The sequence below is a fragment of the Charadrius vociferus genome, unplaced genomic scaffold, assembly GCF_000708025.1.
Source record: "Charadrius vociferus isolate BGI_N301 unplaced genomic scaffold, ASM70802v2 scaffold183, whole genome shotgun sequence".
Taxonomy (NCBI): domain Eukaryota; kingdom Metazoa; phylum Chordata; class Aves; order Charadriiformes; family Charadriidae; genus Charadrius; species Charadrius vociferus.
Window position 1 is genome coordinate 384,215 of NW_009648250.1, and position 12,099 is coordinate 396,313.

General features: G+C 37.6%; 1 protein-coding gene across 2 annotated transcripts in view; it reads left to right on the forward strand.

Moving 5' to 3' along the window:
• SREK1 (splicing regulatory glutamine/lysine-rich protein 1) overlaps nucleotides 1-12,099 on the forward strand; it is a 33,951-nt gene that overhangs the window by 564 nt on the left and 21,288 nt on the right. For both annotated transcript variants that reach the window (XM_009884227.1, XM_009884228.1), the window contains exon 2: nucleotides 8,046-8,179. In XM_009884227.1, coding sequence (XP_009882529.1) covers nucleotides 8,046-8,179 — 134 coding nt within the window. The remainder of the gene's footprint in view (nucleotides 1-8,045; nucleotides 8,180-12,099) is intronic.

The following is a 12,099-nucleotide window of genomic DNA, read 5'->3' on the forward strand; positions in this document are numbered from 1 at the left end:
ACCGGTGGGACCAACGCTTTTTTTTTTTCTATTTTTTTTTTGTGTGTGTGTGTTTGAAAGGCTCTGTTCCCCGAGAAAGGGCTGCTCGAATATAAGGTGTTCACAGAGAGACGGAACCTGCCCTGTCTTGTGCTTAGAGATGCCCCTGATAAAACGTCTGCAGTAAATGACAGTTAATAACGGACATTACATGTGTCTCTAAATTGTAGGTGTTTTCATTATGCCAATCTGCATGTGAGGGATGCATTGGGAGATAACTGAGGTTCACAAAATAACAATATTGTTTCTGCTAAGCAGGTGATGAACAGCAAAACAGGAAAGGAAATATTTTTTGCTTATCGCATCTGTTGTACTAGGAAGTGAATGACAGATGTGTCCTTTCAAACCAATTATCTTTTCTTTTTTCTTATGAAAATTAAATAGGAATAGCAGAAAGGGCAGAGAGTCATTCACATCCAGATACTTCAATTTTAATACAAATATGACATTCAGACGAACAGAATTTTGATTTTTAAAACTAAATAGCAAAAAAGTTGGTATTTATCCATTTTTATATGCTACTACATTACATCTGAGTAGGTTTGAATGAGGACAATTCAGAAAAAATGATTTAATATGTGCATGAAGTATATGTAGTAGGCATGCCTTCATGTAAAGGTATGCTTATGTCATGGTTTAACCCCAGCTGGCAGCTAAGCACCACACAGCTGCTTGCTCACTCCCCCCCACCTCTGAGTTGGGCCGGGGGAGAGAATCAGAAGAGTAAAACTGAGAAAACTTATGGATTGAGATAAAGATAACTTAATAGGTAGAGCAAAAGCCGTGCATGCAAGCAAAACAAAACAAGGAATTTATTCTCTGCTTCCCATTGGGCAGGAAGGCAGGTGTTCAGCCATCTCCGGCAAGCAGGGCTTCACCAAGCGTAGTGGTTACTTGGGAAGACAAATGCTGTAACTCTGAATGTACCCCCCTTCCTTCTTCAAGCTTTTATTGCTGAGCATGATGCTGGAATATGTATAGAATATCCCTGTGGGCAATTGGGGTCATCTGTCCCACCTGTGTCCCCTCCAAGCTTCTTCTGCATCCATAGCCTACTTGCTGGCAGGGCAGTGTGAGGAGCAGAAAAGGCCTTGATGCTGTGTAAGCACTGGTCAGCGATAACTAAAACATCCTTGTGTTATCAATGCTGCAGCACAAATCCAAAACATAGCCCCATATTAGCTACTATGAAGAAAATTAACTCTACCCCAGCCACAACTGGCACAGCTTGAAACAGCCTTACTGACTTTTAAACTCTCTTTAATAGATTTATGGTGATTTTCATAGAGTTTTCTAGGGTTTTAGTTTGGACTTATTCTGTGCTTGCTTCTTAATACACTTGATTTTTCTCTTGACTGAATATATTTTTTGTTATAGCTGTTGCTCTTATTTTCCACAAAGTAATATAACAGATTTTAAGGCAAATAGATACTTTCTTGACATTCATATGCAAATAATGTTTGTGCCTATGTATAAAACTTTGTTAGTGTGTATATATGCATAAAATATAAACATGTAGTACCAGAGTAGGGTTTGACTTAGAAGTGTAAAGGTTATCGCGCTGTAAACATGTTATAAATGATTAATTTAGTTTTCAGAGATAGGCTCTTTAAGAGGGACTCTTCAGTACTCCCAGCAACTTTCCTGAACCTAGAGACTTTTCCCAGCAATTTATATCTTAAGACTGTGTTTTTTAAAGTTGCAGTTTCTGTTAGGATCCTTTGTATCTCAGATTGATTGGGAAGTTTTTTTTTATGAATGTTGAGTTAAATCATGCTATGCTTTTTGATAGCTTGTCACTTCATGTTTTGTCTTAATTGATCAAAGCCCTTCAGTTTCCTTCAGTCACTGCTTATCAGACATCCCTTTAAGAAGGATGGATTTTGTACCATGTTCCTGAAAGGCTAGTTCTCCATGGGGGTTTCTGCCTGTATATTAGAGGCTTTCATACTTTGTGCAGGTGGCAGGAAATGCTACTTTGTTATTACTGTTACTTTCCAAAGAGGTCTATGTGAACTGCGAGTAGTCCACCTTCAGATTCAGTGTTGAGGGCATTGGAAACTCCTGGCATTGAAGAAGTTGTTTCCATATGATCATCATCCCGATTTTAGCTACTTGTCAGTCAGGCTTCATTGGCACTGAAAGCAGTATTCCTTTTAATTGAAAGACCACTAACATGAATCATCTTTCATTGGGTTAGAGATGCTTGTTACTGGTGGCTGTTTGTATTTACATATTTTCTTCTAAGAAAATTTAAATTTGACGTGATTGTACAACTATATACTGTTCTGCTCTCTGGAAGGCTTTCTGTTGAAATTTTAATCTAAAAATTCAAAGCACATATTTGTGGATCTTGAATAACATCAGTAAGCAAGTGTAAGTTATGCGGATGTGGGAAGAGGGCTGGTTTTTTTTTTGTTTTTTTAATCTGCTCATTTCACTCTTAATTTGTTTTTGATTATGAGATCTTAAAGAAACCGGAATCTGTGTTTTGTCATGCTGCATCTGTCTGCTGTATTGGTTTAACCTTCTTGGTCACTGGTGTCAAAAATTTGCACAAGAAACTTATAATTTCTGAGACATTTTTAACCCTTTCCTTTTAAGACTTGTCTCTTAAAGACTGCCATAGGTGGCTTTCAGGGCTCAAAGACCCCTTTTATTTTACTTCATTACCAAGCCTTTTGGTCATCTCTTCTTCACAGTCCCATAAACAGAGCTTTAAGCTTCAGAAGGAGGATATCCAGAGCCCCTTTGAGGATTTGCTTTCAACCAACTTCGTATGATTGATGCTCAGAAATAAAAGTAAGGGGTGGTTGTAAAATCCTTTCAGAAATTATGATTTCTTTTTCACTTACGTCTTGAGGAAAGCAGGATGACTGTTGCAGCTCTCCACCTAAGGACATGGAACTGTTGGAGCAAGTCCAGAGGAGGGCCACAAAGGTGGTCAGAGGGCTGGAGCAGCTCTCCTGTGAAGACAGGCTGAAAGAGTTGGGGTTGTTGAGCCTGGAGAAAAGAAGGCTCTCGGGAGACCTTATAGCAGCCTTCCAGTACCTAAAAGGGGCCTACAGGAAAGATGGGGAGGGACTCTTTTATCAGGGAGTGTAGCTATGGGACAAGGTGTAACATTTTTAAACAGAAAGAGGGTAGATTCAGATTAGATATTAGGAAGAAATTCTTTACTGTGAGGGTGGTGAGACCCTGGAACAGGTTGCCCAGAGAGATTGTGGATGCCCCGTTCTTAAAGTGTTCAAGGTCAGGTTGAATGGGCCTTTGAGTAATCTGGTCTCATGGAAGGTGTCTGTGGCATGGTGTCCATGTCCCATGGCAGGGGGGTTGGAACTAGATGATCTTTAAGGTCCCTTCCAACTGTCCTGATCCAATATTGGGAAGGTTTTGTTATAGTCCCAAGGACAAGATTAAGATGTTGAAAGCGGTCAGATGTCATACAACCTTTTACTTTATTTTCCGAATAATGTGCGGAGGGAAGATAGAAGGGCAGGCGGAGAGAAGGCAAAAGGGGAAAGGAAGAGGGATGGGGAAAGGAAGAGGAAAGAGTTTGCTGTTACCGCTCCGAGTCCAATGGTTCTCTGCTGATTCTGTCAGTCATGACATACTCTGTCACAGCTGGGATCCGGGAAGGCGCGAGGCAGTGAGGAGATGGGGAAGATGAGGAAAAGAGCGAGCCCCATCAGAGGGGGTGTGCTCCTTATATAGGGCCTTGCTCATGTGCCAGTCACAAATATGTACGTGTGATTCATGCTGGATGCGCTGTTCCCTTAGAAGCCTTCTCCTGTGCTTTTTGTGCCCCTGGTCCCCACACAGGCACACAAGGCTGTCCATTCCACAACTGTGAAGGGGATGGTCTTGGAGCACGATGCTTGATTTTTGGGAGATGGTGGTATGGCGGCAATGTCGAGACAAAACCGCATCTGATCCCGGTTCTCTACACCAACCACCCAAACCATTCTGTGATTCTATGATTCAGTCAATTGCATGTTTTCTAATTTCTGGCTTCTTCCTGAAGCTAAAGACTTAAATATTGTAAAGAAAAGTTTAAGGTATATGTGAAAGTTACTTGGAAAATTATGGTTAGATAGGATGAAAAGTCAGCAAGAACAGAAAATGATATTATAACCACAACCAGGGCCTCCATGTGGATTTGCCACTTCTGTGAAGAAGAGGGTGGCTTTAGTGGGGCTTTGGTCTCAGCTGCAGTGACATTTTGTCACAAAATCTGAGGAAAAACTCCTGAAGTTTTGAATACCAGTGTACAGTCCCGATTTGTTTAGAGATCTGAATTCCCATGTTGGGAATGGAGAATTGCTGTCACTGTTTAACAAGAGGTCTTCAGTTTGCTATTTACAAATTTCCAGTGCTTACTGAGTTTTCTCTAGTGGGAGTACACAGAGGCCACTAAGGAGGTAGGAAGGAGGCCTCCCGCATGTGCAAAAGATCTCCGAGAAACCACACTTGTGTGATGATGCTGACATTCAAATATGCAAGAGCATGAGAGGGTATACTGTGTTCCCTGCTCTATAGAATATTCTGTTAAACTTTTGTCTCTTTGTTGTGAGTTGCTTTTAACAACCTAAAGTTACTTACATTTAATTTTACAAAATATGTCGTTCAAGAACATATTGATTTGGTACTTTTCTGTTGGCTGTTTAAATAGACTTTTGTGAGAAGATAAAGTATAGCTTTTTTTTTCTCACAGTTCTGAACAAGACCAAGACCAGTTTTTATAGATCACTTTCAGTTTGTAGTGCAGTTGAAATCAGAAGCTGTTTTGCAGGGTGTGACGGATCTTTTGCATTGGGTATGTACTCCAGTATGCCAACCACTCGTACAGCTTAGAGTTGTTTCTCGACTTACTAGGAGACCAGTGATGTCTGTAATCGGATTCTTAGTCCTGGTCATGCTTTTGTGTTACGCTTGTCACCCGGTTGAAGTCTGTGCTTCAGAGGAGCCTTCAAAATTACATTTGTAGCCATAAGCCTTCAAATGCATCTGTAAGAGGATTTTTGAACAGTTAAATATTGGAAAGCTTTATTAAGCAACAGTTGAATTTTTGCAGAATAAGTTGTTTGGAAGCAGGGAGGCACAAACTGTCTGTGTTAGGTGTTGAAATCCCTGCTGTGTTTTGGTTCTGGATGGTCTGGAGTGGTCTTGGAGGTTAGAATACACAAGTGTTTCTTATACATTGTTATATCCTGCAGTGGATGCAGTATAGATGAGGTCTTTGAGATAAAACACACAGAACCTTATTTAGGTGTGATCTGCACAATTATTCCAGAACATCTTATTTGGTAAGTTATTGGTTTCTGTTGTTCTCCTCCACCACCCTGAGAAAATCCAGACCCTTAGAGGAATGTTTTGTAGCATTTTATGTGATTTTTTTCACTGTAGCTTGCTGAATAGGTCATTCTTATGAAATGTTTTTGGTTGGTTTGGTTGGTTGTTATGGGGATATTAAAGTTATTTTCTCCTTACAAAGGAAAACAAAAATGGCAGCAATGTCTGAATACTATTTAGATATTTATTTCCTTTTTGAGTTTTCTTGTGTTCCTAAAGGAACTGGATTATAGTAACCTTGAATCAGAGATGTAGGAGTTGCTTTCTTGTGTTGGTGCTTTCTAACCCTAGGAGGAAGATTATGACTCTACTTCAGTTCAGCCTCAGAAAAGGTTAGCAGAAAAAAATGGAACAAAAGGAATTAAAACAGAATACGACTCTTCTGTTGTAAGAAAGACTTTTTAAGATGCCTGCTGGGGAGGTGTAGGAGGCCCACTTTGTAAAAGGAGAGGACTTAGTCACAGTGAAACATTTTTAAATTTTTGATCTTTTGAATCTTAATCATGTCCCTTGATGTAGATGCAGCATTGATGGGTTTTCAGTTGAGGTGGCTTCCTTATAAGAGAATTTTGCCTGTGTAACCTTCAGAAAGCACTTTGTACCAGTAGTTCTTTCTGGAGCCTTGTTTGCAGCAGTGTTCTGATGTTAATCTTTGTTAACATACTTTCCACATAGCTTTTGCAATTGAAATCCAGGAAATACAGGGGGGAGGATATTATAAAAAATACACTTGTAAGAGCTGGCTCTATAGATGTTGAAATTTATAAGGTTTATTTATGGGGCCTGGAACTGCCTGAGTTAGCAATGAAAACAATAAAGGAAAAAAAACAGGAGATGTTAGAAGTCTTCAATAGTCTGGACCACAGAATTTTCAGAGTAGGCTTCAGCCATTTGGGTTGTAACACCAGCTCATGTATTTAAAAACATAGAAACAAAGTCCAAACAACAATAACAAAAAAAGCAAAACACCCTGTCTTCCCAACCTGCACACAGAGAATCACTTCCACCTTCCCTCCAATAAAACAAATCAAACAAACCCCTGTGGCCATTGAAAAAATCGTTGTAGTCAGCAAAATGTGGATTTTTAGAATATGTAAGATTAGAAGTTGTATGCAAACATTTCTGCTGAGTACTGAGAAAATCATAGCTTGCTGTTGTCTCCAATATTGGAAACTGTTCTGAACCAAGAACTTACAGGTGGCTCAGAAGCCATCTCTACAGTTATTTTCTTCTGGAATGTGGAAGCTTGAAACTGTGAAAACATTGGCCACTACAGACAAAATAAACAGGCAGAAGAAATGTAGTCATCTTGCAGTGTTTTTCTAAGTTGTGTAGTCTTGACTTATATTTGTGTCTCTCCCACTCCCTGTTTATTTCTGCCTCCTTAGTGTACCTGTTTTCGTAGAATTCAACTTCATAAATGTTTCTGAATGCCATTGTGAAGTTGACAGGCTCTCCAGATATTTTACCCAGATGTTACTTTTTTGGTAACTGAATACATACCAGTCTGCTTTGACTCAGACTAAGTTCTTGTTCATTTGTGCAACTAATATGATGAAATAACAAGTATAAAACTTCTGAGCTTGTATTTAAATACTAAAGTCCAATTCATTCCATACAAAAACTTTGGGAGTAACTGCTTTGAATTTGAGGGACTGCAAGATGGGTTGGGCTAAGCTTGAACTGCTTCTGGTACTTCCAGAAAGTTGTCAAGTGTTTCTGTTTCAGTTGAAGGGGGGTCAGGATGAAGCAGTTTATGCAGAGTATTTTCTGTGAGTTACTGCTTTGCTAGAAGACAGATGGTCTTTTCAAATGGAAATTGCTGATGTTCCAGCAAGATCCTGTTGTATTCTCTCTTTGAAGATTTCACCTGTACTTCCTTCTTATGGAGAAATAAACTGCTTGTGTAAAGGTTACAAACCTTGGCTAGGGAATACATTTTTTAAAGCAAACTTATTTGGTTATGAACAAGATTACCATGTTTACACGTTATGCTTTCTGACATCTCTGTTGGTATACTTTCTAATGGAAAAGCAAATTGCAAATTTTCTTCCTTCTAGATGAAGAGTGAATTCCTCCTGCCTCCTCCAGTGTTATCCTGTATTACACTATGCCAAACTAAGGCAGTTACATTAGTGAACTAAGACGTGACATTTGAAAGAACTCTCAAGAACTGCTTTTATCTTAATAAGGATTAACTAAACTGCTTTCATGAAGACCTAAGAAAAAGTATTGGTTATTATGGGCTAACATCTGAAAGACCCACTGAAAAATGACTGGGCTTGTTCTTTGACTTTCCTAAACAAGGATTATTTGGAGGAAAAAAAGATAAACTATAAATTACATACTTGACAAATGTGTCAAGTAAATATGTTCTGGTCAAAGGTGTTTAGCAAGATTATAAAAGAAAATTAGCTCTGTTAAGTTGGGATTTTGGCTTCCATAAGGTTTCCATTAAAAAGGAGGAGGTGCTATGCTATGCTTTTTTCAGTGACATGGTAAATAGGCAAATTAGTAAATTTCTATAGTCTTGTCTTTTGGCTAACTTTTCCAGGAAGTCTAAAACCTATTTTTTATTAAGGAGTAATAGTTAAAAATACGTACATGTGATTATTTAATGTGACTAATTGTTTTTTTTTCCTTTTATCTTGCAGCAACGCACCTCTTGCTTTTTCCTCCAAAGTATGTTATATTAAGTTTCGTGAAGCATCAAGTGTTGGTGTGGCCCAGCATCTAACTAACACGGTTTTTATTGACAGAGCTTTGATAGTTGTGCCCTGTGCAGAAGGTTGGTATTTTAGACATTCTTCTGTAATATTGGTCTTTGTTGTGTCTGCTAATTGTTTTAAGCTTTCCATGTAAGGAAGTGGTGCTCTGTTGTTATTTTATTTTATTGCTTTTTGAAAAATCTTGAAACAAAATCGAAAATTTGATGAAGAAACCCAGTTATATAGGTTTAATTGAAATTCAGCATTAGAGAAAATATAGTGGATTTAAATTAGGATAATTCACTTTTCCATAGCTATTACATATTTTGAGAGAGAAAAGAAGGTAAAATAATTCCCTTCAATATGGTATGTGTTCGCAAGCTTATTCTCACACAGAGTTCTCACTGAAGTCAATGGAGCACTGAAAAGATTAGGCAATTTCCGGGCACCAATAACATTGCAGTTTGGATCTTAGTGTATCACCTTTGGTGTCATGGTTTGGGTGTTGGTTTGTGGTTTTTTTTTTTTTTTTTAGGATACTGATTATTTTTCTATTTTTTTTAGACTGAATCCCAGTTGTGTCTTGTAGATGTGTGATATATGCATTTGACCATTTTAGGTTCATCTAATCTAAAATATTTGGCATTCATGTTGATAATTACTGTTTGCATATAAATGTTTACCTGCTAATTTAATGAAAAAAATCCATTTTCCTTTCTTGTTACTGTGGAAAATAATACTTTGTGTGCCATAAAAAGGCTTTCTTATGTATACTGGTATTCCTTTTTGCTTTTAGATATCTCTTTAAAAATACACTGATCTGTACAGAATCCTTCCAGAGTAAAATATTTTTTAAACTCTTAATAAAATAAAATGCTTGGTGAATACTAAATTTACAAGTGTTCCTTTAACTAGCTTTGAGGCCATACTGTTACAGATGTGTTGAATACAAGGTAGTTCTTATTGTTAGTATAATATCCCAAATCAGAATACAGTTCTATGAAGCATGTTCCAATGGTAGGTATATTGCTGGAGTTAGACAGAGCCCCATTGACTTCATTGGGATCATTGTGAAACTGAGCACCTGCCCATTTGGTTCTGGACTTTTTGCCTCTTTAGAGTGGAAATATTCCAGCTGGTGGAGAAAATCTAACTTCACTTTGAACATGGTAGCTGTGTTGCCATGAGCAGTAATATTTAGAATGGTTGAACCATAAGCTGTAGCAAATAGGGACAGCAAATAGCTGTAGCTGTCCCGAAATACCTCCTATTAGCATAACTTTTCTAACTGCAAGAGTCAGGTTTTGGTTCAAAAAATACCGTTGACTTCTTGGAGTTTGTTAACAGTAGTCCCAGAGAACCATTTTTTGGCATGTTTGCCAGCCACATCATGATCCTAGATAGTATGAGATTAGTGCTGCTGTAATAATGGTCTGGGATGTTCCTAGCAAACTCTGACGAGTCTCTAAAATTTCATAGACTTTGTGAGTACTTTCACAAAAGGCTATATTGACCTACAGTACAATATACTACCTATTCCTGTAGCCTTCTTAATAAGGGCATATAGCACATATATTGTCTTTGAAGCCTAGGTTTTTAGTTAGTTTGTTTTGGGGGCTTTTTGGTTTTATTTCTTGAATCTGTTCGTAAACCATAAAGAGGATATTGCTGCATCCACTTGAAGCTTTGTAGAGGTTAATGGGACCAGAGTCCTTATTATTGAAAAAAAAAGCCCCTATATAATTGAATACAAATTATTGAGGATCTTAGTTTTATGTTGCATCGAAAAGACCTTAACACTGGTTCAGTACTGCCAGAGAGGGAAGAATGCTGCCTAATGAATGAACAACACTTCCTGGTGTTTTTCTTGTGAGGAGATCACTGCCTGACGTGATATGGCAATAGGCAGGTAAAGCTACTTTCCTCTGTCTCTTGATGGTAGGCAAGGAATCAAGAATAAAAATCTATTACAGAAAAGTTCTTACTCTTCAAATTCATTCTGGACCCCACAGAGATTTGCACATAGTTAGGTGAACAAGTGATTGGTTTGTGAGGTCAAATTTTTTAAATGTCAAAATGCTGTTTCCATGTAACTTTCTAACAGAATCACTAATTTTAATTTATAAAGATGTGAATTTGTATAGGTTTAACTTTCTGAGGAACTTATTGTGTGGATTAAATACATCTTTGGAGACCACAGCACAAGATTTTTGATTCACTACGTACCATATGATGCATTGTTAATGGAGTCAGTGGAGTGTATCACAGGCTTTAAAAGTAGTGATGGCTATATTCTGCTGGGAGGTAAAATTATATCCTTGGCCAACGGTGCCAGTAATAGAAGATTTCATGCGCCGAATTGAACATAGAGGAGAGGTGATACGAAAGTCTGAGAACTTGTTTTTAAAAACCAGAATAAAATCTGAAATTTTGAGTGTATTTAAACAGTCATTAATCAAGGGAGTATGAGGAGGGAATCACTATGCAATGAAAACAATGTTAATTTTGTGACATTTAATAAACAATTTAACAAAATTGTAATTGTAAATGAAGTAACATTCTTAAGCTGCCAAAATATGACTTTTTGTGTGTGTATTGGTAGGTTTTTCTTTAAACGTTATACTTTGAGAACACAAAGGCTGAGAGATAAACAAAGATGCCACCCTAACCATTATAAATTTTATGTCCATGTTGTCTAGTAGATGGATTTTGACTATTAATTTGGTTTTGTATGTTTTCTCTGTGTGATATTTGTGCATTATTAGATGACTAGACTGGCCAAGGCAGACCTGTTACACTTGCCTGAGTTAGGCATTGTTTGCCATGCCACTAAACCTGCCGCCAAGTGAAACCTTCATGGGGGAAATGAGATCGAAGTCTGGCCTGCTGAAGATGGACGCCCTGTCTCTGTTTTTATTTTATTTTTCCTTTTTTTCCTTTGTTTCTTTTATTTTTATTTTTTTTTCCTTTTTTGTTTTGTTCTGTTAAATCTTTTTCCCTTGTACTTGTGAACTGGTAATTCAGTTCTGAAAAAATGATGTTTTGTAAAGGGTAAAGGGTTCACTGTTTCATTTTGAAGTTGACCTGAAGCTGCTTATGAATGGTGGATGGTATACACAGAAGTTAGAATATGATTATGCTGTGAATTACAGATAAATTTGATTTGGACTACGTTTAAGCATCTAAATTCAACAGATGAGCACATTGTGTCAGAAGACAGGAACAGTGAAAAATGTATCCGTTTTAAGATACATTCTTTCATGTGTTATGCGTTATGAGTTTATCTTGGAAAACAACAGGTGAAAATATTACTTCTGAAGAAGTTAACTTTATGAAGTAAAGTCATGATCTTTCTCTGCTATTCTTCCTCTTCTCAGCAGAGTAGTTTTAGGTTGCATGATCTGTTTAAAAGAAGTCTTTCTATTTATGTCTAATATGAAGAGTTTAAAATAATTATTTCTGAAATCAAACTTTCATGAATATTGAATGTCATGAAATACTTGTTTGGTTCTGATGAAACCTTGCTCCAGTGAGGTCAGTGGTTGTAAGATTTCATCGTTTTGTTTTTGTAATGTGCAGAAAAAACTGTTTACCACTCATAAGTACAAATGCAGCCTGAAGTTTTGGTTGGAATGTGTTATGTGAGGCACATTGTCTTTTAACACTGTTATTTGTGGGAAGATTGAATCAGTTCTGTGTGTGTGCGTGTGTATGTATGTGTATATTATACTTTGATATGCTCCAGTGGTGGTTATTTCAAGAAGAGTTTTTAAAAAAAAAGAAAGGGGAAAAAAAAAGTGTCGTCTTGGTCATCTCACAGTTTCAGAAGCCTTGGCAGTTCATGCTGGAGTGATTGCGAGGGTTCTCATCCCTAAATGATATTCTTACTTCATGTGAAATGGAAGCCCTGAAACAGAAGTGGACCAGGTGGTGCGTCTAGTCCTCAGGCATTGCTCTTCCCAGCCAGCTGCATTGGGATTGATTGGTTTCACTCTGTTAA